This window comes from Eleutherodactylus coqui, chromosome 11 (genome assembly GCF_035609145.1).
Source record: "Eleutherodactylus coqui strain aEleCoq1 chromosome 11, aEleCoq1.hap1, whole genome shotgun sequence".
In the NCBI taxonomy this organism is placed as follows: Eukaryota; Metazoa; Chordata; class Amphibia; order Anura; family Eleutherodactylidae; genus Eleutherodactylus; species Eleutherodactylus coqui.
The window spans coordinates 77,477,870-77,504,068 of NC_089847.1; the positions used below are offsets into that span (position 1 = coordinate 77,477,870).

At 46.9% G+C, this 26,199-nt stretch overlaps 1 protein-coding gene across 2 annotated transcripts in view; it reads left to right on the forward strand.

Moving 5' to 3' along the window:
- LOC136581977 (uncharacterized) overlaps positions 1-25,799 on the forward strand; it is a 171,436-nt gene extending 145,637 nt beyond the window's left edge. For both annotated transcript variants that reach the window (XM_066582696.1, XM_066582695.1), the window contains exons 2-5: positions 3,584-4,893; positions 12,053-12,107; positions 21,991-22,039; positions 24,080-25,799. In XM_066582696.1, the coding sequence (XP_066438793.1) occupies positions 3,584-4,893; positions 12,053-12,107; positions 21,991-22,039; positions 24,080-24,134 (1,469 nt within the window). In that variant the 3' untranslated portion in view covers positions 24,135-25,799. The remainder of the gene's footprint in view (positions 1-3,583; positions 4,894-12,052; positions 12,108-21,990; positions 22,040-24,079) is intronic.
- The last annotated feature ends 400 nt before the right edge of the window (positions 25,800-26,199 follow it).

Here is a 26,199-nt window from a genome sequence, read left to right on the forward strand (position 1 = left end):
ATGTGAATCCTTTTCAAGTTCATCTCCTTGTCCTTTGGCTTAGCAGCAGCTCCCAGAGTGTTTACAAAAATCCTATTGGCTGTTGTGCCAATTCTTCATTTCCAAGGGATAGTGGAAATACCTTTTCTGGACGACATACTGATTAAGGCTCCGTACCTCAGCTAACGTGGAGGGTTTCGAGATTGGACAATTAATGATTCACCTGAAACGAGTGTCCGGTCCTAAGTCAAACTTGGCCCCATCACATCAACTCGCCTTTTGGACTAATCTTCAACCTTGTTCAGTTGAATGTAAAATTACCAATGGGCAAGCTCATGCTTTTGCAGCAGCACATCTGCTTTTGTGGTCACGCACTCCCATCCCGCATCCGCTAGGGCATGTTGGTGCTAGGACTCATGGTAGCTACATTTGAGATAGTCCGTCGTTCCCTCCTTTGGTGGGTGACGTCACCTGACCTCTTTCAGGGAAGGTCCCTTCTGCCCTTTTTCTGGAAAGTGATAACCATGTGTGCCAGTCTCTTAGGATGGGAGGCTTATCCTTGGCAGCTTGACAGTGCAAGCAGCACTTTGCTAGCAGCAACATCTCCGACCTATGCATTTCTCTATTCCCATAATCGTTTACTTCCTACAATTGGGCATGGATGTGGGCTTGAGCCAAAGGTCCTTAGAGTCAAGTCTCTGTGCTAACGGTTCTTTTCCAACGCCCTCTGGCTTCCAAATCTGTAGTGCGTACATTTCTTCAGGAAGTGGTATACATTGTCCCTCCTTACCATCCCTCGCCAGCACCTTGAGATCTTTGGTCTTAGATACTTTACAATTGTTTCCCTTCAAGCTAATGTGTGACATTTCCCTCTATCTGTCTTGGAAGGTCGCTTTCCTAATAGCCATCACTTCAATCTGTCGCATTTCTGAACTTGCTGCGTTATCATGCAGATCTCCCTTTCTGGTGCTTCATTAGGGCAAGGCAGTCCTCTGCCCTGTTAAATCTTTTCTTCCCAATGTGGTTTTGTCCTGCCACCTGTCAGTGAAGATATTGTTTTGCCTTCCTTCTGTTTAGAACCATCAGACCCTATGGAATGTTGTCTTCACTAGCTTGACTTTGCTGATGTACTCCAGCTCTATCTCGCTCAGACATAATCCCTGATGGCCTGCATCAAGGTCTGGCGGCTTCCAATTTAATCATCGCCTGGGTCAGGTTGGCAATCATGGAGGCCCACTGTGGCAAGAGATTCCTCCTCTTTGGGTCACAGTTCACTGAATGTATGCGGTGGGTGCATTCCGGGCGGTGTCCTATAAGGCTTCTGCTCTTTAAGTTTGCTAGGCTGCAGTCTGTTCTTGGCTCCATATGGTCATAAAGCTTTTCACGGCGCATACTTTGTGCATCTTCTGGCGCTGCTCTTGGTCACAGGATTCTGCAGGTGACAATACCCTGACTGCTTCACCATTATTTCGGGCTCACTCCTGGGGATTGCTTTTGAACGTCCCAAGGTCTTTGTGTTCCTCAATCACACAGGAGAGAAAACGGGATTTTTTATTTCTCCCTGTAGAATCTGTAAAATGTCTCAGAAGTTTATTGAGGGGGGCGCAGCACACATAGTTTCAGGAGAACCTGCTGTTTTTCTGTGCTGAAATTCCCCCTTTACTACTTCTTTCAGTTGTATGCTGAATTTGTTATATATATTCATGTAGTTTTGGGGCTTTTCCTGTCCTCCTGCTTGTGTACAAAGTGATTTAGCTGAGTGTCTGCAGGAGGGTTATAGCTGATAAGAGGGGTCAACTCTTCCTTTGCTTACTGTCTGCCTCCTAGTGGCAGGAGCTATAACCCAAGGTCTTTTGTATCCCCCATGAACATCCGAGATTTTACAGTAAGTAACCAAAGACCTGTTTTTAAACTTTTAAGTTTATTAAATCTTTTATTTCACTGACTGCAAGCAGAAATGGTTAGAAATTGAAAATTTATAGTTTGCATAACTTTTCTTCACATAGTGAAGTACACTTTATAGTACAATACTCATTCTGTACTGATCTATACTGTTGTATTGTCTTGTATACCTTTTCCAGATTCAGTGCACATTGACAATTTTACAGGCTGCAGAACTCAAATCTACAGATGTTCCCTGCTTGTTCAGTGTCTGCACAGAGTCTTTGCTTGTGATTTGCATTCTGGAGATTGTAGTGTTTACACCAGACATTGTAACATTTGATTTAGACAAAAATATCTGCCATACGCCTCATGCAGACTGCCGCCTTGGATCCGGCTGTGAGATTTCTCGTAGCGGAATGCGGGCCGCGCCCCTGCAGTGACTCCTGCGGCTCACCTTCCCCGGCATCTTCTCCACTCTTCTATGTGCTGGCTGCCGCCCAGCTGGCACTCGCGCAGAGCCGGCCTCAGAGGTGACGTTTCTGTGCGAGGCTCACATAGGTATAGGACATGCCGTGATTTGTTTACCGCACGAGTTTTCACACGGTCAAATTGCGGCCGTCTGCATAGGATAAACTCATGCAATCCTATGGCAGTGTGCACAGGCGGAAATTCTGCGGGAAATCCCGCCGCTGAATTTCCACTTGTGTGCATTCACCCATACTGCTGTGTAGAGGAGAGTATTATATTCATTATATGAGCTCTGCAACGCTGCTAGAGATATATGTGTAAACAGTCTGTAAAATGGTCCTAGTAGCAGCAAGCAGAACTGTGTATGCAGCTCTGGATGAATACATGTATTGCTAAAATCACTCTGCTTTAGATGTAATTTATCCTTATATAGGAAGTGTAAAATGTTGCCTCAACAAGGGGAGGGTTGTTGATCTTCAATCTTGGTTATTAGGCTGCCTGTCCGCGGGCATAGCGATATCCCACGGTGGGATCTCCCCGGGAGCAGGGGAGAGCTGACTGTTCTCCGCACTGAGCCTATCTGACAGAGAAGCTCACCGCGGAAAATCGCGGCAAATGGTTTCTTTTTTTTCTAATTTCCCGCTCTATCGCTTAGCAACCATGTGTATAAAAGCAGCACATAAACAATATAATTGCATATGTATAGAGTTTATTAAGCTTCCATAGACAGCAATAGGGTTCTGTTGTGCGTAGTATGTGGTAAGATAGAAAATGGTGCCTTCTTTTTTTTTTACGCGCATATTATATGTGACTGGATCAATGAAAACGAATGTACTTTTATTGGATCTATTCACCACGTATTCTGCACAAGCAGAGTGTATTATGCGATTATATTACGCATGCGTGAACCTGCCCTTATGCGATCCACTTTTTGTTATGACAATCCTCTTTTGGATTTTGTTCCTGTTTTTCTATATACATATATGAAAACTTACAAAGAATTTTTAAAAAGTTTTTTAAATGTTTTTAGATGTGCGTTGACTAGGTCTAGCTGATTTGTTTCGAAAATTAGTAAAACAATTTTAATCAATTCTGTTTTTCTCTGCAAATGGGGGGGGGGGGGAAATTCTTCTTAGCAAATGTGTGTCTGCAGCTTGTTTTCTGGTACTAGCTTAATGGATGCTTTAACCATGCAGCTTTAATGTTAAAATGCGATTTATTGTATTGACGGGTTACCATTTTCCTTTTCCAGACCACAAAGGGATTGTTTCGACATACAGGAATGACTTGAGGATTATTAGCAAGAGCATATGTTTTACACACTCATTGAAGTCTTCCGAGCAAGTGAATAGACTTAATGATAAGACAAACAAAGCCCGTGTCTTAGATTATCCTAGAAGGGGTTGTAGAACACCCTGCGAAGCAGATGATAGTAGACTTCCAATAGATGAATCTGAGATGGCATCAAAGGCTTGTGATTCCAGACTCTTCCACAAAGAATCGGGTTTAGGAAAGCCTATTAACATTCTTAATCCAAGCTCATTTTTACAAACCTATAAATTAAACAGCATGGCATGCCCAGTCAACCTTTTCTCTGACTCTCCAATCACTGCTAACAAGGCCTTTGAAGGTGTATCAGTTAATCAGACTGTATGCAATGTCGGTCCCTTTGCAGGACAGAAGCTAAAGGAAATAAATGGCATTATGCCTCCTGGTTGGAGCTCAAGTGGACTTTCTAACTCAAGGAATATGGCTATTAATTCACCTGAGGGTGTAACCAACAGTAGCCAAATAGATACTAACATATCCCAATTTCAATGCTACAAAGACTATACACCTCAGCAGAATATTCAATCTGTGAGCAAAAGAAACCGTCCTTCTCTGTTTTCCATGTTACAGAGCCCTAACACATTAGTTGCTAACTCAAGGAAAATGTCCATTAATTCACCCGAGGGTGTAACCAACAGTAGCCAAATAGATACTAACCTATCCCAATTTCAATGCTACAAAGACTATACACCTCAGCTAGATATTCAACCTGTGAGCAAAAGAAACCGTCCTTCTCTGTTTTCCATGTTACAGAGCCCTAACGCATCAGTTGCCAAACTTAACTGCAGTATGCATGACAAAATAAAGACCTTAAGTAAGACCATGACTGCTCAAAGCCAAATGGAAGTGGATGAGAGAAACCATGCAATCTTCAAAATTCACATGGAGCAGCTGCAGAATAGACCCTGCTCCTTAAGCAAAGGACATTCTTTTTCTGCATTTCCTGTGGCTCGCAGTACAAATCAGGATTTTGACAGTGTGTGTACCCAGGCTCAATCTCAGCCAGTTGACAAAGGCCAAGTCCACTTGTCGAAAACTGTTTCTTCTTTAGTTAATTCACCAGGATCGCTGAAAGCCAAAAGACCACTGAAACATGATTTTTCATTTTCACCATCAAAGAAACCCAGGAGCGTAACTGAAGCTATAATCGGTACCTCAAAAGCATTCTCTCCTGACCATAACAAAACACTACTGTCCTCAAAAGAACAAAGATTTTTTCCCCCGCAACATTCGGTATGTTTATTTGTTATATTTAACAATTCTAAAATAGTTGATCTGAGGAGAAAAAAAAACCTCAGTGGGGGGGATTTATCATTGTTAATTTTTTTAAATGCCACTTTTCTGCCATACTTTTTACCCCTTTTCCGTGTTAAATGTGACAAACTGATCAAATGTTGTGTAATGTTTGATAAATTTGTCTCAAATTGTGGAATCCGCCACCTAGGTAATGGAGTGAGTTCGAGACAAATTTTGTAACTTTTAAAAAAGTCACAATTAATAAAGGTTACTAAACCTTGGCCAAGTAGCAAGCCACGCCCACTTTTCAAGACACCTTTGAAAAATGGAGTGAAAAGTGCAACATATATTTTTGGTGCAAACAAATAGTAAATGTTTCTTAATTGAATTGTGCAAAAAAGTGCAGCTTATGTCAGAATTATAGCTCAATACCAGTAATAATTGTGCCCCAATGAGTCTATTGTTTTTGGAGTAAGTCTTAAAAGGGGTATTCCCATCTGGGACACTTATGGCATATTCAAAGGATATCCCATAAGTCTGATAAATATAGGTCCCACCTCTGGGACCTGCAGCTATCTTGATATCGGTGTAGTCTCTGGGGTGGCCAAAAGTTCTGGAAACAGTGTGAGTGTTTGGCTGTGATTGGCTAAAACACACGTGGCTTCAGCCAATCACACTATTCAATGACATCATTGAATGGCTGTGATTGGCTGAAGGCGCACGTGTGTTAGCAATCACACCCATTCAATGATGTCATTGAATAGTGTGATTGGCTGAAGCCACGTGTGTTTTAGCCAATCACAGCCATTCAATGATGTCATTGAATGGATGTAACTGGCTGACGGCGTGTGTATTAGCTTTCTGGAGGCGGGGATTTCAAGCCCCGCATTCAGAAAGCAATGCTGCGTCGGGGACGAGGAGCGAGCGACATCCTGCCGGAGCGCGACAGAACGCCGGGGGAGGTGAGTAATGATTTTTTTTTTCTCCATTGTAATACCGGCGTATAAGGTGACAGTTGGGGGGTCGTCTTATACGCCCCGTCGCCTTATACGCCGGTATATACGGTATGTGCCCTTAGGGAGCTGCTTCCTTTTTTACGCTCGTGTATTATGCAATGCTTACACGCAAATGTGAGCAAAACCGTGTAAGGCAATGCATTTGATTGTTACGAATTACTGCGTATCGAATGGTAAATTTATGCTCGTGTGAGCCTCAGCCCCACTCTATTTCTATAACTCATGCAGAAGTGACCCGGGATTATGGAAACAGACACCTATGTTTTTTGTAACTCCCTTTCATTTCTATTTGGGCTATAAAACTGCGAAGCATAGCCTGTGTGTTTGGTTATATACTTCTGGGCAAACAAGCCATAGTCTACAAAGGGCTATTCCCATCTTTGCCATAATGTTCTGAAAAGGGAATGATTACTGGATCAGATCACTTAGAAGTTTTCTGGTGATCCAAACTGTCACCTGAGGGATGAAACTGTTGTGATAGCGGGACAAGAAAGTAGTCACTGACTACTTTTCCCTCCTATGTCAGACAGAGGCACAGAAATGATTCTTGGGTATTGGCTTTCTGGATGGCAGGCAGGGTGGGATAGTTTTGCAGTGAGTTTACAGTTTTGAGTGGGCCTACAGGTTTATCTATCCCAGAATGTTATATCTGTAGTAGCCCAACTTTGAGGAGCTCTACTGACCCCGAAAGTTTAAAGGGCCACAGTATTGTTTTAGTGCTGCTGCACCTTTAAAGTTTTTCTTTGCACAGCTGAACTCCTGGCCACTCCTGCAGGGAATTACAGCACAGATCCATTAACCCCTTCCCGCTCCTTGATGTACCGGTACATCATGGGAGCCTGGTACTTCCCGCAATATGACGTAGCGGTACATCATCGGGTTAGCACGAGATCATGACTGACCTCGCTCTATCCCACAGCAGGAGCTGGCTGTCAGCGACAGCCCGCGTCCCGCTGCAACAGGGGGGGGGGGGGGGGCGTCATGGCAGATGCGCCCCCCACCCCCCGCTGTTAACCCCTTCCCTGCCGCGATCTAAGTAGATCGCGGCAGGGAAAGAGTTCACAGAGGGAGCGCGCTCCCTCTGTGTCTCCGGCCGGCTCTCGCGATAACATGTTATCGCGAGAGCCCGGCCTGTTCCCATGGCAACAGGACACCAGACACTGGCACCCTGTGTTGCCAATGCCTATGATCGCTGTATAAGCGATAAGGCATAGCAGGGCAGTAGCTCTGCCGTGCCTTATCACAGCGATCATAGGTACAGGGACTCAAATTGTGTAAAAAAAAAAAAAAAATTACTAAATTTTTAAAAAAAGCCTTTTTGTGCTTTTGTGCTTTTTTAAAAATTAGCATAAAAAAAGGTTAAAAAAAATTAAAACCCTACATATTTGGTATTGACGCGTCCGTCAGACGTGTACAAAAAGTTGAACACGCTCTTTATTTTGTACGGCAAAAAGCGAGAAAAAAACCCGCTAAAAAACAGAGGCAAAATGCTAATTTTTAGCATTTTGCCTCCCAAAAAATGCTATAAAAGTGATCAAAAAAGCCGTTCAATCCCCAAAATGGTACCAATAAAAACTACAGCTCATCTCGCAAAAAATAAGCCCTCACCGAGCTCCATACATAAAAAAATAAGTTACAGGACTTTGAATGCAGCTATAGAGAAAAAAAAAAGATTTCCAAAAAAAGGTGTTTTATTGCAAAAAAGTGTAAAAACCTAAACAAATATAAGAATTTTGTTATCGTTGTAACCGTACCGACCCGCAGAAAAAATTTTGTGTCATTTATGGTGCATGATTAACGCTGTAAAAAAAAAAAATTATCTATGGCAGAATTGATGCGTTTTCTCTCCCTGTTATCATAAAAAAAATAAACGTTTTATGATTATAGTCTATGTACCCAAAAGTGGCACCGATAAAAACTACAGCTCGCCACGCAAAAAACAAGCCCTTACACTGCCGCATCGACGGAAAAATAAAAAAAGTTAGGGCTTTTGAAAAATGGAGATGGAAAAATACCAAAAATCGCTTGGTCCTCAATGCCAAAATAGGCCATGTCCTTAAGGGGTTAAAGTTAATGGACAGCTTGACCCTCCCCCAGTCAGAAGGTGATGGCCAAACCACTTTTAGGCTGGGTCCACAAGGGGCCGATTTCCATCAGAATGGCATTCTGCTGCAGATCCGCCACGGAAAGCCTGCCTCCAAATCTGCACCATTTTTTTACATCTTGGAACGCACAAAAGTTGCGTGAGAACTCACCCCTGTGAATGCACCCTAACTAAAATAGGTAAAATCCAATCTGTGTGTAGGTATTAGATTGTTGATAGATTTGATATGTTAGGCCTTGTTCAGATGGTGGGTTTGATGCGCCGTCCATACACATTCAGTGCAAATTTGTGCTTGAACAGTCTTCTAATGACTGTAATGAAAATCATCGCCGCAGTCCACATTGCACAGATTTTCTCCACCCACTGATTTGAGATCCATATGCAGGAAATAAAAAAATAAGTGACGTCCCTTCTGGGCGCAGATTGCGCAGATTTGTCCCAATGAAAAGGGCTCCATTTTATGCAGATCCGCTGTTGACTGCAGTACAAATCTGTAGCTCAGCAGTGGATTTCTGCTGTGAATGTTGAGGTAAAATCTGGGTGGTAAAACTGATGAGGATTCTGTGGTGTGAACAAGGCCTTAAAGCTCCGTCAGACGAGTAATTATTTTGCGTATGAATAGTTGCGCTAAAAAGAAAAAAATCACAAATTGCGTGTAGAAAAATTGCGTTAAATTGTGTTACCCGTCAAATTTGCTCTTGCATGTCCTATCTTTTGTAGCAGCGATTATTTCGCGTTTCTTAAAAAATAAAAAACCCTACATGTGAACATTTTCATTGGAAAGCATTGGTTCTAATAGTGCGGCTATTCATGCGCTAAAAAATCGCTCATTTGACTGAGCCCTAACCCCTTAAGGACATGGCCTATTTTGGGCTTAAGGACCAAATGGTTTTTGGTGGAGTTTCATCTCCATTTTTCAAAAGCCATAACGTTTTTATTTTTCCATTGATGTGGCCATTTAAGGCTTGTTTTTTTTCGTGGCGAACCGCAGTTTTTATGGTGCCATTTTTGGGTACATTGACTATATTGTAAAACTTTTATTATTATTTTTTTTTAGGATTGCAGGGAGAGAAAACGCATCAATTCTGCCATAGATTATTTTTTAAAGTGTTAATTATGCAGCATAAGTGATAAAATACATTTTTTCTGCGGCCTGGTATGATTACAATGATACAAAAAGGTGGTTTTTTTTCATAAAGTTTTTACACTCATCTGCAATAAAAAAAATTTTTTTTGGCAATCTTTTTTTTTTTTTTAATCTAAAGCCCTGTATTCAAAGTCCTACAACTTTTTTATGTTTCCATGGACGCAGCTCTGTGAGGGCTTATTTTTTGCAAGACGAGCTGTAGTTTTTACTGGTACCATTTAGGGATACATACGGCTTTTTAGATCACTTTTATTGCGTTTTTTGGGAGGGAAAATGCTAAAAGTTGGCATTTTGCCTTAGTTTTTTTTTTTTTCTTTTTAATGCTTTTTGCCATGCAGGTTAAAAAGCATGTTCAACTTATTGAACGTTTCTTTAATGCTAATATGAGAAAAAGCATAAAAAAGGGTTTTTTCTACATTTCTTTTCTTTTTGCAATTTTATTTGCACATTATTTTGATCTTTTTTTTTTTTTTTTTACACTATTTGTGTCCTGGGGAACTTGCACCGTAGCAACTATGATCGCTATGACAAGGCATTGCAGGACTTCTCTCCTGCAATGCCTTATCGCCTATAACAGCGATAATAGGCAATTGTAATACAGGATGCCTATAGGTGGCGCCCTGTTTCCATGGCAACCAGCCGGGCTCTCTGCAAATAACATCGCGAGAGTCCGCTGAGGTCAGTGAGCGCGTTCTCTGTGAACCCTTTCCCTGCCGTGATCTACATAGATCGCAGCAGGGAAGGGGTTAACAGCGGGGGTCGCATCTCCGATGCACCCCTGCTGTTGCAGCGGAAGGCCAGCTATCAGTGACAGCCGGATCCCACTGCTGAATAGTGCGAGATCTGTCATAATCTCACGCTATCCCTATGACGTAAGGGTACGTCAAGTAGCGGGAAGTACCACCCTGCCATGATGTACCCTTATGTCATACAGAGGGAAAGGGTTAAAGGTATGCTAAGCACATTTTCTGAGTGGATTCTGCCCTGAAAAAGAAGTGCAATATATGTGAATAGGGTTTTAGGGCGTGCTACGGCTTCAGATCTGCAGCATGCTTGTTTTGTACAAATGCTGTGGATCTCGCCTTGTGCAGTGCAATGGTGAAATCCATAGCAGTAAAACTGCACCACCTTTGAACAGACTCCTAGCAGCTTTTTAAAGATGTTTGCTCAGCCTAAGGCCGCCTGCACACGAGCGGAAATCCCACGGCGGGATTTCCGCCACTAAAAGCCTGCATAGGAGTGCATTACAATACGCACTCCTAGGCAAACAAACCGCGGCATGTACAATTTCTGTGCGGGGCTCGCAGCCGCCGGCCCCGGTCTGCGCATGCGCCGGCAGCCGGCACCTGAAAGAGCCGGGGCCGCCGGGCGCGGGTGAGTACGTGCTCGTCTCTGCAGGCGCTCGGGTCGGGTCCCGCGGCGAGAATTCTCGCCGCCGGATCCAACCCGCTCGTCTGCAGGCGGCCTTAAGAAGTTTTTTAAGCAAACACTTATAATACTTGCCAATCCCCAGTTCTAATGATGGTGTGCCACTGAGGTCACCGATGTTGCAGTCATATATCATGCTGACACATCCTTGCTGGAGCTAAGTGTACAGAGCCTGGAGGGGACTGGTAAGGTAAATGTTGTACTGTTTTTTGTTTTATAGCATGCTGAACTTTTGGTAAAGAATTACATGTTGGTTGGGAACCTGTGATAATCTATGAGCACCATAAACCAAGTTATGGTGCACGTCGGACACGATGAGGATGTGATTTGCATACTCACCCGGCTTCCCCTATTGCCATGCTGTCACTTTTGGAAGTCGGCACTCTAGTCTGTGAGCTTGAGTCTTTTCTTCAGTCAGTGTGTATGCACTCCCATAGAGGACACTGACTATAGAAAAAGAGTCCCACTCACAGAGTTCCGCCTTCCACTGTTGACACACTGGAATGGAGAGTTGGGTAATTATGTAATTCTCCTCTCTGGACTCCTTGGGACCAGTTATTTAAGCACCATAGCTTAGTTTATGGTGCACATAGGAGGGTGATAGGTTCCCTTTGAGACTACATTGACATAGGTGAATGCGATATCGGGCAGAGTTTCTCGCTCTTGCCAACGTGTGTTTTACACTCGGATGCGAATCACTTCTGTGAAATTGTGATCCTCAGGCGCGTTTCACACACGCCAGAGGATAGTAATTAGAGATGAGCGAGCATACTCGCTAAGGACAATTACTCGATTGAGGATTGTCATTAGCAAGTACCTGCCTGCTCGGAAGAAAAGATTCGGTGCTGGTGGGGGGCAGGGAGCAGCGGGGAGGAACGGAGGGGAGATCTCTCTCCCCCTGCTCTCTCCTGCAGCTCACCCGCACCAGCAGCCGAATCTTTTCTTCCGAGCGGGCAGGTACTCACTAAGGACAATGCTCAATCGAGTAATTGTCCTTAGCGAGTATGCTCGCTTATCTCTAATAGTAACTGTTTCCCATTGACTTCAATGGGAAATCCCACATTGCACGCATGCGAGTGCCACGCAGTGTCTTTAAAGGTTCCGTTGAAAACAATGAGCGAGGCGGTCTGAGAGAACGCCAAAAGATAGGATATATCTTTTTTTAACTTCGTAACATCCTTGCTGTCAGGGAGTAAGTCGCTCAGGTGAATAAGGCCATTTAAAAGAACGGAGTTCATATTCGTTCGAGTTTTTTGTGTCTTGCAGCACATAAAACTCCTGCGAGATTCTCTCTCGTAGTCTCAGGATGACACTTATTTAATTATCAGCATGACGATTAAATATTAACATTCAGATAGGAAAAATAACTTTGCCTTTCCTCCACCTCGACTCTGCAGTGTTTGATACTTTTATACTTATGATACAGTGTTTCATCTTTCTAACAAGCTAAACCTCTTTCAGGTTGTTGCCTCACCTCCTCCAAGTGATTTGTCGCCTTACAGCGGAGAGGTCACCCGTAAGTAAAATATCTGTGAGCACTCGATTGGGTAAAAAAAATGTCCTTAGTGCCCAAAAGAACAAATAAAAGCTGTGATTGATACAAAATGGCATAATTGTCCAGAGAGGGTCTCAGATTTCTTAAAACCCTTGAAGGCCGCCTGCACACGGGCGGAAATCCCGCGGCAGTATTTCCCACGGGATTTCCGCCACTGAAAGTTTGCATAGGAGTGCATTACAATACGCACTCCTATGCAGACGGCCGTGGTTTGGCCGCGCGAAATATCGCGCGGCAAACAAACCGCGGCATGTCCTAATTTTGTGCGGGGCACGCACTCACCTGGCCGCCGGCTGCGCGGCAGCCGGCACATGAAAGAGCCGGGGCCGCCAGGCGCGGGTGAGTACGCGCTCGTCCCTGCAGGCTCTCGGGTCGGGTCCCGCGGCGAGAATTCTCGCTGCCGGATCCGACCCGCTCGTCTGCAGGCGGCCTTAATGAATGATTACACTGGACAACAAAAATGCACTTTAAAATTTTTTCCTTTCTCAAAATAGTTCAACAACCCTAATTTTGGGTCGAGAGAGACAAATAGGACATTAGATTTTGTTTGTAAGCTTTGGTTTTTAAGATATACTAATCTCAAATCAAAACACTAAGAATATGCTTAGAAGTTAAAGGGGTTGTGAGGCCATAGACAATTAAAGGGGTTGTCTCGCGGCAGCAAGTGGGGTTATACACTTCTGTATGGCCATATTAATGCACTTTGTAATATACATCGTGCATTAAATATGAGCCATACAGAAGTTATTCACTTACCTGCTCCGTTGCTAGCGTCCCCGTCTCCATGGTTCCGTCTAAATTCGCTGGCGGCTTGCTTTTTTAGACGCTCTTGCGCAGTCCGGTCTTCTGCTCTCAGCACGAGCCGTTTCAGCCTGGGAGTGCCGCTGGGCCGAGGGGACTGCCGCTGGGCCGAGGGGACTGCCGCTGGGCCCTGGAGCTTTCGTCTGTTGTCAGGGGCCTAGCGCGGGGGAGCCGGGGCCTAACGCCGGTTACCTACTGCCTGGCGGTGGGTGACTGTGTGCCATGGTCGGCCGCGTTCAATCCCGGGGTCCGGTCGGCAGCTGCGGGGCGTCTGGTTGTCAGGGAAACACAGCTGGTAGCGTCTCGGGAGCGCGCACGTCGGGCTACAGCAAGCGCGGTGCACCATGGGAAAAGAACCAGCGGCCATCTTTGGGAAAAAGGTATTCACTTACCTTTTGGGGTGCCCCCCCATCCCCCCCCCCCCCCCCCCCCCCCCCCCATGTGTTGCTCCTCTGTTGCCATTGGATCCGACAAGTCTTCTCCTCTTCTTGTCGGGACGACGGGGACGCACTTCTCCAGCACAGCTCCGCGCATGTGCAGAAGAAGTTCAGCCGCTTGGAAGCTCAGTTCTGCCTGCAGGGGAAGTATGGCTGCTGGCTCTTCATCTCCAAGGTATCTAAGGGGAGGAGAATGAGTGGAGGGGTGGGCTCTCGTGGGGGGGGGGGGGGGAGATGAATGTGTGCAAGGGGTGTGCAGGGACCCAGCTGACAGAAGGGACTGGGGGTGCTAGTGGTGTGCAGTGGTGTGTGTGTGCGCGCGCTAGTGGTGTGCAGGGACCCAGCTGACAGAAGTCCCGGGGAGCTGGGGAGGCTAGTGGTGTGCAGTGGTGTGTGTGTGCTAGTGGTGTGCAGGGACCCAGCTGACAGAAGTCGTGGGGAGGGGGGCTGGGGGTGCTAGTGGGGTGTGTGTGTGTGCCCGTGCGTGCGTGCTAGTGGTGTGCAGGGACCCAGCTGTCAGAAGTCGCGCGGGCTGGGCTGGGGGTGCTAGTGGTGTGCAGTGGTGTGTGTGTGCTCTAGCTGTCAGAAGTCGTGGGGGGAGGGGGGGGCGGGGTGCGCTAGTGGTGTGCGGAGACCCGGCTGTCAGAAGTCGCGGGGGAGGGGTGGAGTGTGCAGTCACATAGACTTGTCGCGGTGGAGTGTGCAGTCACATAGACTTGTCGCGGTGGAGTGTGCTCTCACATAGACTTGTCACGGTGGAGTGTGCTCTCACATAGACTTGTCGCGGTGGAGTGTGCTCTCACATAGACTTGTCGCGGTGGAGTGTGCAGTCACAGACTTGTCGCGGTGGGATGTGCGGTCACATAGACTTGTCGCGGTGGGATGTGCGGTCACATAGACTTGTCGCGGTGGGGTGTGCGGTCACATAGACTTGTCGCGGTGGGGTGTGCGGTCACATAGACTTGTCGCGGTGGAGTGTGCGGTCACATAGACTTGTAGCGGTGGAGTGTGCGGTCACATAGACTTGTAGCGGTGGAGTGTGCGGTCACATAGACTTGTAGCGGTGGAGTGTGCGGCCACATAGACTTGTAGCGGTGGAGTGTGCGGCCACATAGACTTGTAGCGGTGGAGTGTGCGGCCACATAGACTTGTAGCGGTGGAGTGTGCGGCCACATAGACTTGTAGCGGTGGAGTGTGCGGCCACATAGACTTGTAGCGGTGGAGTGTGCGGCCACATAGACTTGTAGCGGTGGAGTGTGCGGTCACATAGACTTGTAGCGGTGGAGTGTGCGGTCACATAGACTTGTAGCGGTGGAGTGTGCGGTCACATAGACTTGTAGCGGTGGAGTGTGCGGTCACATAGACTTGTAGCGGTGGAGTGTGCGGTCACATAGGCTTGTCGCGGTGGGGTGTGCGGTCACACAGGCTTGTCGCGGTGGGGTGTGCGGTCACACAGGCTTGTCACGGTGGAGTGTGCGGTCACACAGACTTGTCGCGGTGGGGTGTGCGGTCACACAGGCTTGTCGCGGTGGGGTGTGCGGTCACACAGACTTGTCGCGGTGGGGTGTGCGGTCACACAGACTAGTCGCGATGGGGTGTGCGGTCACATAGACTTGTCGCGGTGGGGTGTGCGGTCACATAGACTTGTCGTGGTGGGGTGTGCGGTCACATAGACTTGTAGCGGTGGGGTGTGCGGTCACATAAACTTGTAGCGGTGGAGTGTGCGGTCACAGACTGGTAGCGGTGGAGTGTGCGGTCACATAGACTTGTAGCGGTGGAGTGTGCGGTCACATAGACTTGTAGCGGTGGAGTGTGCGGTCACATAGACTTGTAGCGGTGGAGTGTGCGGTCACATAGACTTGTAGCGGTGGAGTGTGCGGTGACACAGGCTTGTCGCGGTGGGGTGTGCGGTGACACAGGCTTGTCGCGGTGGGGTGTGCGGTCACACAGACTTGAAGCGGTGGGGTGTGCGGTCACACAGACTTGGAGCGGTGGGGTGTGCGGTCACACAGACTTGGAGCGGTGGGGTGTGCGGTCGCATAGACTTGGAGCGGTGGGGTGTGCGGTCACATAGACTTGTAGCGGTGGAGTGTGCCGTCACATAGACTTGTAGCGGTGGAGTGTGCGGTCACACAGACTTGTAGCGGTGGAGTGTGCGGTCACACAGACTTGTAGCGGTGCAGTGTGCGGTCACAGAGACTCGTAGCGGTGGAGTGTGCGGTCACACAGACTCGTCGCGGTGGAGTGTGCGGTCACACAGACTCGTCGCGGTGGAGTGTGCGGTCACACAGACTCGTCGCGGTGGAGTGTGCGGTCACACAGGCTCGTCGCGGTGGAGTGTGCGGTCACACAGGCTCGTCGCGGTGGAGTGTGCGGTCACACAGGCTCGTCGCGGTGGAGTGTGCGGTCACACAGGCTCGTCGCGGTGGGGTGTCCCGTCACACAGGCTCGTCGCGGTGGGGTGTCCCGTCACACAGGCTCGTCGCGGTGGGGTGTCCCGTCACACAGGCTCGTCGCGGTGGGGTGTCCCGTCACACAGGCTCGTCGCGGTGGGGTGTCCCGTCACACAGGCTCGTCGCGGTGGGGTGTCCCGTCACACAGGCTCGTCGCGGTGGGGTGTCCCGTCACACAGGCTCGTCGCGGTGGGGTGTCCCGTCACACAGGCTCGTCGCGGTGGGGTGTCCCGTCACACAGGCTCGTCGCGGTGGGGTGTCCCGTCACACAGGCTCGTCGCGGTGGGGTGTCCCGTCACACAGGCTCGTCGCGGTGGGGTGTCCCGTCACACAGGCTCGTCGCGGTGGGGTGTCCCGTCACACAGGCTCGTCGCGGTGGGCTGTGCGGTCACACAGGCTCGTCGCGGTGGGCTGTGCGGTCACACAGGCTCGTCGCGGTGGGCTGTGCGGTCACACAGGCTCGTCGCGGTGGGGTGTCCCGTCACACAGACTCGTCGCGGTGGGGTGTCCCGTCACATAGATTTGTAGCTGTGGGGGGGTGGTCTGTCACAGTAATTTGTCACGTGGGGTTGGAGGGGGGCTGTGACAGTAATTTTTCACACGGTATAATCCTGCCTGTGCAGGGAGGGGAGGAGGTAAACTGTGTCTGTTGTAAATGGTGGATCCTGTGTTATCTATATATAGGTATCACTGTACTTGTAGGGGGGAAGGGGCAGAGGGTGCTGTTAGTGTACTTGTGTGTGGGCACTGTAAAGGGGGACTCTGTGGGGAGGTCACGGGGGGGGGCGCTGTATAGGGGCGCTGTGGATGGGGGGACAGTGGGGGGCATGTCGAGGGGGGCTACTTTGGAGTGCACTGGGGGGGACTTTGGGGGGTGGCATGTGTAGGTGGGGTACTGTGGGGGGTAATCCTGGGGGGCACTGTTGAGGGGGGACTGGGGAAAATGCTGTGGTTGGGGGTGAATGGGGGGGCATGTGTAGGGGGTACTGTGGAGGGGACTGTGGGGGGGGAATGAGGGGGGCACTGTGGGAGTGTGCACTGTGGGGGGGGTCGCTGTGGGAGGGGCACTATGGGGTCATGTGGGGGGGGGGAGATCTTTTGTTTTACTTTACTTTAGCGGGGTGGGGTGCAGTAGGTAGCCTTGCAGTGTGGGACTGCAGGAGAGTTCTCTCTCGGCTCTCCCCAGCCCCTCTCCATTCCCTATACACAGTGCTGCTGTTTACTTTCATGGTAGGATTTTATCCTGAACCATGAGTGTATGACAGTCTCCCCTGGCCACAACCCCTCTGATTATAGTATGCAGCAGGGGGCGGCGCCTGGGCGGGGAGAGACTGTAGATCAGTTCAATAGAGGTGGGTGTGTCATGGGCGGGGCTAGAACGTGAGCTGAGGGAGGCCATGAAATCCTGCCTTTTCATGCCTCTTACTGCCATCGGGAGCGCGCACACAGAAGAGGGAGAGCGCAGAGCATTGTGGGAAGGCAGCACAGAGGCGCCATCTTTGAAAGCTGCAGTGAAGATCAGATTCTAAGGTAAGAAACTGACATTCCAGCTGATCTGCCTCCCGGTTTGAGCCCCTCCCTGTATGCTGTGTGTTACTATCCTTACTGAAAGGGAAGCAATAGCATTATAAAAAAAATGTTACCCTGTGTGGCCAGACAACCCCTTTAATAACTAAACTACCCTAATTTTGGGTCGAAGAAAGTGGATGTGACATCTTATTTTGTTTAGTAGACCTAGCTCTGGTTTTATAGATACACTAACTTCCAATAAAAAGGCTTAATCACGTGAATGGATTAAATTTGCTAGTCGCTTGTACGCTGTTTCTTGGGCGTCTTTTGTCACTGTCCTACAGTAGTCCGCAAGCAGAGAAGTGCTCCATGTTCCCTAATACCTTCACTACATTTTCGATATATCCTGTGTTCTTACAATTGCGTGGCATCCTAGATTGTAACCTTAAATTACGAAAAAAAACTAGTCGAAGAACACTTGATTGCATTTTTTTAATGTAATATATATGTATCAATTGTAAGATATAGGCCCAATCTCCATGGGTGTATCTGATTTGCGGAATCAGTGCGGGTTACACAAATCAAGCTGCTCATGGGAAAACATGGGTACCCGCAAGTGAAAAAAAGCATGCGGATTTGATTTACGGACCTCTTGGTCCAGAAAACAAATCTCAGCGTGCTCCATTTCACTGTGGATTCCACGCGGATGGCTTCCATTGAAGTCAATAGAAGCCATCCGATCCGCGACTTGCCAATTGCAGATGGGACACGCAGGATTCCACAGGAAAGCACGAGATTTAAAAATAACTCTCTACTCCGTATGTGCGGCGGCCGGCGCTTAATCACACATGCGCAGTGAAGACTTGTCCTCGGCTGTGGGCAGGGTCGGATTCCAACCCGCCCGTGGACAGGATGCCTTAAAGGGGTTGTCCCACCGTGCAAAATGGATCTATATATTTCTGTATGGCTATTACAAAGCACTTTGTAATATAATGTGTGCTTTGTAATTATGCTATACAGAAGATATATACTTACCTGATCAGGTCCCCCTCCCCCTATATTTACCTGTCCGTTGCCTTCACTCCGACGATTCCAGTGGTCGCTCTTCTCCTAACAGTCGCGCAGGCGCAGTAGCTGCTCCTGGCCGGTCAGGTCTCTGTGAACGCGCCTGATGCAGGCGCATGCGCAGTCTGTAGCTGGTCCTGCTCTATGGCAACAGCTTCCCCTGGCTCCAGCAGACGAGGACTACCTTCCCCTGGCTCCAGCAGAAGAGGACTGTCCTACTGGGTAAATCACTGAGGGGGGGTGGGTGCCGGAGTCGGGCGGCCTGTCACTTGGGGGGGGGGGGGGGGCCGTCCAGGAGTTGGGCGGCATGTAACTTTTTTTGGGGGGGGGGGTGCGGGAGTCAGACGGCCTGTCAGTTTGTGTGGGTGGGCAGGCGGTGCGGGAGTCGGGCGACTTGTCACTTTGCGGGTGGAGGGGGGCGGGAGTCCGGCGGCCTGTCACTTTGTGGGGGTGGGTGTGGGAGTGGGAGGGAGGTGTGGGAGTCCGGCGGCCTGTCACTTTCCAGGGGTGGGAGGGCAGTGCGGGAGTCGGGCGGCTTGTCACTTTGCAGCGGGTGGGGGGGCGGTGCGGGAGTCCAGCGGCCTGTCACTTTGCGGGGGTGGGGGGGCGGTGCGGGAGTCCAGCGGCCTGTCACTTTGCGGTGGTGGGGGGGCGGTGTGTGGTCACATAGACTTCTTGCGGGGTGGGTGTGCGGTCGCATAGACTTCTTGCGGGGTGGGGGGGCGGTCGCATAGACTTCTTGCGGGGTGGGTGTGCGGTCGCATCGACTTCTGGCGGGGGTGGGGGTGCGGTCGCATCGACTTCTGGCCGGGGTGGGGGTGCGGTCGCATCGACTTCTGGCGGGGGTGGGGGTGCGGTCGCATCGACTGATGGCGGGGGTGTGGGTGCGGTCGCATCGACTGATGGCGGGGGTGTGGGTGCGGTCGCATCGACTGATGGCGGGGGTGGGTGTGCGGTCGCATCGACTGATGGCGGGGGTGGGTGTGCGGTCGCATCGACTTCTGGCGGAGGTGGGTATGCGGTCGCAGGGGGGACTGTGGGGGGGCGCACTGGAGGGGGGGCAGAGTGGAGGGGGCACTGTGAGGGGGGCATGTGTGTGGGCACTGGAGGGGGCACTGTGGGGGGGGGCGTGTGTGTCATGCTTTGTGCTACTTTCACTTTCAATAAGCAGAGGATCGCGATCCTCTGCTTATTGAAAGTGCTGCTACACATCAGGATCTATTGCTTACTGCTGTGACAGCTGTAGCAGGAGATTCCTTCATTTCCCCAGCATGTCCCCTCCTCCCTGGAGGCTGTGACACTGTTGTCACAGTGTCCAGTGATGAGGGGACATGCTGGGGAGATGAATGAATATCCTGCTACATCTGTCACAGCAGTAAGCAGAAGATTGCACTGCTCTGTTATTGCTTGGAATGGAGCTGCCGGCTCCATTCAAAGCAGTGAAGCGTGCATGACGCTGGTCCTCCAGTCATGTGACCGGCATCATCGGGAGCGCGCTTGCTGAGGAGAGAGAGGCAGCAGTGCATGATGGGAACTACCCAGCGGCAGCCATCTTTAAAAAGTTGTTCAGGCAAGCTTTATAAGGGGAAGAAAAGGAATTAAATGGTGAGGAAAATATCGTTTTTTATGGGAAAAGGCTGTTGTGTGTGATGCTTCTACTCTACAGGGCATTCATGGGGAGAAAAAAAATTTGTTTGGGCGGCGGGACAACCCCTTTAAGCATTACGATATCTGATTTTAGTTAACTATTTTACTATATATACTTTTGTTTATTTAATGATTTCACTCATCTAACCTTGTGGATCTGAATAAAGGTACGTTTAATTGAAATGGGCTACATGTCAGAGCCAAGAGCTAACTCAGTCATTTTTGTTTCTTCTATGATGGAATAATTAAGAAAGGCCCATATTCAAGTTGGAAAGCTTTTCATTGACCAGTGTTATTATTCAAAAATCATTGAAACGAGCGAACGTGAACTATAATTGTTCAGTCTAAGCAAAACCAACAATGAGCAGTAATAGTTTACTTTTCGTTCGTCCTTCATTTTATGCAGGCATAAAAATCATTGGCTTGTTCGCTTAGCATTCAGTTTAACCCTTTCCAATCCATTTATTTTTTCTCATCCATTCTCTCCAGCTCCAAATAAATTGGAGCTGGGAAGAATGGATGAGGAAAAAAAAAATTTCCCTTCACCCTCCTGATCTGACAGAGTTCAGGAGGGTGCAGGTGGTCACTACACCGTGGGGGGAATGCGGAAGTAATACCTACGCATTGTCCCTTCAGCCTCCCGGCTCGGCGATCATGTGACAGCTGTAGTCAGGTGACACTGGCGGTCACATGATCGCCGGGCGGAATCTCCGTGCATTACATAGCGCTAATTGAGCTCTATGTAATGTGTCAAGTAGAAGGCAGAAAGGGTTAAAAACCCTTTCTGCCTTCTCCTTGGGGGTCCAGTGCAAGAGTGCATCTGCACCCCATGTGTCTGACGACAGATGCACTCCTGCACTGCAGTGTCGGGCCTGTCCCGACATCGGAGCTGTGGAGGAAAATGATGATGTCAGAGCAGGCCCAACATTGGATTGGAAAGGGTTAAATAGCGATCGTTCAGTCGTTCTTACTTATAAACTGAATAATTTCTCGCTTGAACGAGAATCTGTCTGTATAAACAGGCTACACGAGTGAACCAGCTAACTGATATCATGCGCTCGTTCAAACCAGAAAGCAGCCCGTGTAAATGGACTCTTACCTGTTATTTTGTAAGGGTTGTTTCCTCATGGAGTGCTGGAAAGTGCAGTCACATTTCAAATTGTAAATGAAGGATTTATTAGGCGGTTGTGGTGATTCAAAGGATGTGGCTCAGTGGTTAGCATGGACTGCTTTGTAGTGCGTGGATCCTAGTTTCAAATCTGATCAATGACCGCATCTGAATGTTTTTTTTCTAAAACTCCATGCAGATGTCGTCCTTAGTCAGAGTTGAACCTAGAACTCCAGTATTGTATTGCAACAGTGCTAACCACCCAGACACTATGCTCTCCTTCCTCTTTCTCCTGCTCCTTCAACTCCAGAATACGATGCAGGAAGTTAGCATTGTTGACTTGCAACCCTGGGTCTTAGTTTCAAATCTGACCAAGAACAGCATCTACATAAAGTTTGTACGTTTGTGTTTCTTGTTCTCTGAAGGAAGAAGCATGGTGTTTTAGTAGATAGCTGTGTTGGTTTGCAATGCTGGAGTCCTAGGATCAGATCTGACCGAGCAGAACATTTCATGGAGTTGTATAAAGTTCTCGCAGATGTTGTCCTTGGTCAGATTTTAACCTTTGACCTGAGTGCTGCAAGACAGCAGTTCTAACAATTGAGCTACATCCATTGAACCATCATCACACTCTAGTTTTCAGTACTAGTGTTAGACGTTTTTATAAACTGGTTTGGTTTGAACTAATGTGGACCAAACTGAACTTTTTGACAAAATTCGACAAACTTTTGTAAAGTTCACTCCTGTCTAATTATTATAATTGATTGGATTTTCATCCTCGGGTTTGTGTGCACTTTTTAATCCTATGATTGTTTTGTTCTTCACAGGGTTCATTCCTCCAAACACTTATGGTATCACTCCTAAAAGATTTGCAAGGTATAACAATATGTATGTTGACGATAATTCCTAGAAATGTTCTACTTCAATATAGCCCTCTCCTGTTCCTTGTTGTAAACTAAGATTCTGACGACAAATAATACAGAAGAGCAGTAGAGGGGCTCTTGATAACTAAGATGGATATTCTTTTATGGGAAAAACACACACTTATGGTTTGTCCTGCATGAACCTTTGTCCTTGTATATAGGGCCTCGCTTATATAAATGTTCTGGGCAACCTGTCACATCACTCTTCATTCTGTGGTCCATAGCCATAGTTGATTTTGCCAATAATGCTGCCTCCTATCAGCAAAATCCTTTACCCATTGACCACCATGAGTGGGAGGGGCTTTGGTACATGCGGTTATCACAATGTGGGACCCATATCGTTGGGGCTCATTCAGATAACAGTATTTAGTCAGTATTTTTGCATCAATATTTGTAAGCCAAAACCAGGCGTGAAAACCTACAGAGAGTTAAGTTATGTCATACTTGCAACAGGGTGGTTTCTGTAAAATAAAAAATAGATACACAATTGTATTTCTTTCCATTTCACGCCACTTAGACATTTTTAAACGTTTTTCAGTATATTATTTTGTACGTTAAATAGTGCCGTTGAAAAATACAATTCGTCCCCAAAAATTAAGTCCTCGGATAGCTGTGTAGACAGAAAAAGTATAGTTTAGATTTTTTGAAAATGGGAAGGAAGCACAAAAATAAAAAGGCACCTCAATTCAAAGAGCTCATTCATATGGCAGTAAATAGTCAGTATTTCGCATCAGTATTTGGAAGCCAAAAACAGGGGTCCGTCCAAAACACAAAACTGATGTAAATCACATCACATACGACAGTCGGTCACCCCTAGTAAAGTTCTGAGGGTCAATAACAACTTGACGATATGCTCAGGACATCCTGCAGCCACATATGTTGTCTCTTATGGCAGGACTTCCAACAGGAAGCTTCTAGCAGAATAATGTTTTGCTACACACCGCAAGAGTGTCACAGGAATGCCTCCACTACATTGCCACACTTACATGGCCTGCCCAGTCTCCGGATTTATCGCCAATAGAACATGTATGGGATCATCTGGGACTCCAACCTTAACAGCTATACGGAACCAGTAAGCCTCCATACCCGACTGTATCATATCTTGCATCCAAGCTAGAGGCGGCCCAACAGGGTTCTAGAGCCTCCATGCCTGCTGTATCACATATTGTATCCAAGCTAGAGACGGTACAACAGGGTACTAGAGCCTCCATCCCCGCTTATATCACATATTGTATCCAAGCTAGGGGCGGCCCAACAGGGTACTAGAGCCTCCATGCTCGCCTGTATCACATCTTGTATCCAAGCTAGAGGCGGTACAACAGGGTACTAGCGCCTCCATGCCCGCTTATATCACATATTGTATCCAAGCTAGAGGCGGCCCAACAGGGTACTGATATTGTAATCACTTACTTATATCAACATTACAATCACACAGACAAAGTTTCATTTGATTCCAACAGCTCCTTCTAGGTGCTTAATTATTTTTTTGAGTATTTGAAAACTTCAGTATTGCAGTAAATGGTTTTTCTGACGGCATTGTATTAAGACCTGCCACAGACTCCATTTTAATGGGCAGATATACATGGCAGCCCTGAAGGCCTCAGAAGGCTGCCATGGCACCCGGACGGCATCTTGCGATCTCCTCACAGGGGACCATTCAGGACCGTCGATCGAGGGATTTAAATGCCGCCTCCAGAATTCTTCTGAGCATGCAATATTAACCGTGCACACCTGGGATGTAAATATATATTCTGGGGTGTGAAAGGGTTAAACAGGAGTGCTTTGAATTTGATCTTATCTTTGGTTTCTGAAATGATGGCTTAAATAGTATAAGAACTAATTCACAGGCTCTGATTTCTGCAATGGACTAATTTAATATAGCGGATAAGTACAGAAACAATCTGATGTTGACGAGCCACATGATGTGAATGAAGACTAGCTATACCATATTTTTAATCTATCTAATATACACCTACCGTTCTTTTTTATAAAGCAGATACAGGAAACTCGTTTATGAAGAAAACTGCACCAATCCTGGAAATGAATAGCAACTTTTTTGCAACTGGAAAGTTAAAGGAAAATATGTTGGTTTTAAAGTTTGTCTTTATGGAACAATTTAATGTTTAAGTATTGGTACCTGAAAGCTGAAGTGAGACTTGATTGTTAGTGTTGTCTTTTATATTTGTAAATGTGAACTTATTATGCAAGAGGGTTTCCAACCAAAAAATGGCCATGCATTAGCTAATCAGGTATTGGAACACTTACCAGGTTCTTGCAATTGTTTGTTTATACCTTTAGACGTATTACCATTTTCACTGAACATTTTTCAGAAGGTGAGACCAGGAAACACAGCCGTATTTTTGGAACGGGGCACTTAGCTAATAACTGATGGCAAACTGCCATTCTATTAGCATATGTTGAATAATCAATGTTCCAACAGTTGAAGGAGTTGGGCAAGATCTTTTTTTTTTTCCTTTTAAGACCAGCTTTCCCTGCCATGAAACCATAGAAGAGCCTGGAGCTGTGAAAATGTCAGTCTTTCTTTCAATGTTTTATTATATTATTTGAATGGTGTTGTATGTTCTCTGTAAAACCTATTCCCCATGCACTTACATAACAAATTGAAACAGGAATTTTCTTCTGATGGATGGACTGTTACTAATACCGACTTCTGTTAGTAGGTGAATGTCTGCAAAGCCGACATTGTTGGGGAAGGTTGCATTCAGCTCCAGTCATTTTTTTTTTTAACCAGTTGTTCGGTTTTTCGCCAGTGTTGTTATGGCTGATTCATATGAACCAGCAGTGTGTTAAGCACTTTCCGTATTAACCCGATCTCACTCCGTGTGACTTTTTTTAACAAAAGCAGAGCGGTGGAAAAGGAAACTAAATTGTACAGCTGCACGTTGTTTGTATGAATTAACCATCACAAAACAGGTGGAAAAACAGAACAGCTTGCTGGGAAAAAAAATCGATGGAGCCAAATGCAACCTTCTCCAACAATGTCTGTCGGCATACTGCTTTAGAAAGGTTCCATAGACCTTCACCTAACAGAAGTCTGTACCAGTAATGTCCTGACCATGAGAAGAAGACTGTAGCTTTTGGGTACCCCCTTTGTATGTTTTTTTTTTGTTGGTTTATGACAGGGAGAGCTGTTTTTTTTTTTAGTATAGATCTTGGACAACTGCTTTTAAGTATTTTCCCACTAAAGACATTAGTCCCCTAGTTACGTGGAGTGGGTAAATGTCTAATATCTGGAAGTTTGATCAGACGTTTTTGCTGTTCTATTCCCTTCTATGAGACAATCTCCCTCTATCCTATAGAACTTAATGTAGCAGTGGTGGAACACTTGTGCTTCCACTGCGCTTTTCTCAGCATTATTGGGAGTCCCAACGGTTAGACCGCTGCGATTTAACATTTTATGGTACATCTTGTGGATGTGCATAGGGGATAAACATCTTTAGTTGGAAAACTTTGACTCCTGCTCTAAAGTATTTGCTAATGCATGGAAATCCTCGATAATAAGACCAAAAATGTTTTACAATTTCTTAAATGATGCAATAAAAACAAGAAACATAAATCTACTTTTAGATTTTGAACGGAGTTCAGTTTTAAGCATCTTAATGCATAATTAGGTCAGAAATGCTATGTGTTGTCCCCTGCAGCACCACCTATTGGAAGGCAGCATTCCTGCAAGTCAGTATTAGACTCTTTATACAAGCCTCATAACAATGACTGGGAATTGAAAGCGTAACCAGAATCCATACACAGACAGCTGTTTCGAGGTGTTTGCCCCTCATCTATGTACAGAAGATTTTATAAGGAGCAAACATCCCGAAACAGGTGTCTGTATGGATTCTGGCTTGGCTTTCAATTCCCAGTCCAGTCATTGTTATGAGGCTTGTATAAAGAGTCTAACATTACCTTGCAGGAATGCTGCCTTCCAATAGGTGGCGAGCGAACAGAGGTATTCCATCTCATTTGCAATGCATAATTGTTCACATACAAATTTGTTAATTTTATTAATGACTTATGTTATTGTTGAAAAAAAAAAGTTCTATTTTATACAAATTTGATATTTTAATTAAAAAAATGTAATCTTTAGGAAAGTGTGTT